The sequence below is a fragment of the Eimeria mitis genome, genomic scaffold, assembly GCF_000499745.2.
Source record: "Eimeria mitis Houghton genomic scaffold, Emh_scaff9208, whole genome shotgun sequence".
NCBI lineage: Eukaryota > Apicomplexa > Conoidasida > Eucoccidiorida > Eimeriidae > Eimeria > Eimeria mitis.
In genome coordinates, this window is record NW_024016642.1 from 1 (window position 1) to 1,583 (window position 1,583).

At 49.5% G+C, this 1,583-nt stretch overlaps 1 protein-coding gene across 1 annotated transcript; it reads left to right on the plus strand.

Annotated features, from left to right (window-relative positions):
- Positions 1-156: 156 nt before the first annotated feature.
- Positions 157-967, plus strand: EMH_0096740 (uncharacterized protein; the record flags this gene model as incomplete). The annotated part of the gene is made up of 2 exons (XM_038023250.1): positions 157-589; positions 939-967. The coding sequence occupies 2 exons, from the start codon at positions 157-159 to the stop codon at positions 965-967; spliced, it is 462 nt and encodes a 153-aa protein (XP_037879104.1).
- Between the last annotated feature and the right edge of the window lie 616 nt (positions 968-1,583).

Sequence of the window (1,583 nt, forward strand, 5' to 3'; positions counted from 1 at the left end):
CCGATAAACCCCAGCAGCAGCAGCAGCAGCAGCAGCAGCAGCAGCAGCAGCAGCAGCTCGTGCTGCGGCCCACCAAAGCCCCCAAAGAAAAAAAACGCTTAGATTATAAACCCACGGACTTTCTTATCGACCACGTTAACCTATGCTTCCGCCTAGATGAAGAAGAAACCAAGGTCAGCAGCAGCAGCAGCAGCAGCAGCAGCAGCAGCAGCAGCAGGAGTAGCAGCAGCAGCAGCGGCAGAAACAGAAACAGCGACAGCAGCAGAAACAGCAGCAGAAACAGCAGCAACAGTACCAGTAGTAGCAGTAGCAGCAGCAGCAGCAGCAGCAGCAGGAGTAGTAGTTGCAGCAGCAACACCAGTACCAGTAGTAGCAGTAGCAGCAGCAGCAGCAGTGGCTACTATTCTTTCTGCTGCTTCTCTTTCTCCCCCCATTCCCGCCCCTACAACACCTACAACCACAACCCCAACCACAACCACACCAGCTGCTGCTGCTGCTGCTGCTGCTGCTGCTGCTGCTGCTCAGGTTACCTCTATACTAACAGTTCGCCGGCGTGAGGGTACACCCCCAGCAGACTTGGTGTTGGATGGTGAGGGTTTAGACTTAAGAAGGGTTTGGGTTGACGACAAGGAGGTACAGGGGGCCCCCCTGGGGGCCCCCAGCAGCACTGGGGGGGCCCCCAGCAGCACTGGGGGGGCCCCCGCTGGGGGCCCCCAGGGTACAGCAGCAGGAGGGTACAGTGTAGATAGTGAAGGGAGTTTACATATATCATCGGAGCTGCTGCCTGCAGCAGCAAATAAAGAGTTTAGAGTGAAGACTGAGGTGTACATACACCCCAATATGAATCTTAAACTTTCGGGTTTATATAAAACAAATAAACTTTTGTGTACACAGTGTGAAGCAGAAGGGTTTAGAAGAATTACTTTTTTTCTTGATAGGCCAGATGTTATGGCCAAATTTATCGTAAACCCTAAACCCTCATAAACCCTCATAAACCCTCATAAACCCTAAACCCTAATCCCTTGTCAAACCCTAAACCCTAAGCCCTCATAAACCCTAGATAAACCCTTAACCCTAGTCCCTAAACCCTTGTCAAACCCTAAACCCTAATAAACCCTAGACACAGCCGAAACCCTAGACCCTTGTCAAACCCTAAACCCTCATAAACCCTAGATACACCCCAAACCCTAATCCCTAAACCCTTGTCAAACCCTAAACCCTAATAAACCCTACACCCTAGTCAAACCCTAAACCCTAATAAACCCTAGACACACCCGAAACCCTAAACCCTAATCAGACTCTAAACCCTTGTCAAACCCTAAACCCTAATCAGAGTTTAAGCCGTAAACCCTCGTGAAACCCTTTGCCCAAGATAAACCCTAAACCCTTATGAAACTATAAACCCTAATCAAGCCCTAAACCCTAAACCCTGATAAACCCCTAAACCCTAAACCCTAATCAAGCATCTACCTGTAAACCCTAACTATTAACAAACCCCTATAGCCCCTATACCTGAAAATAAGGGTTTAGGGTTTAGGGTTTAGGGTTTGTGTGCAGGTGCGGCTAGAAGCAGACGAAGCAAA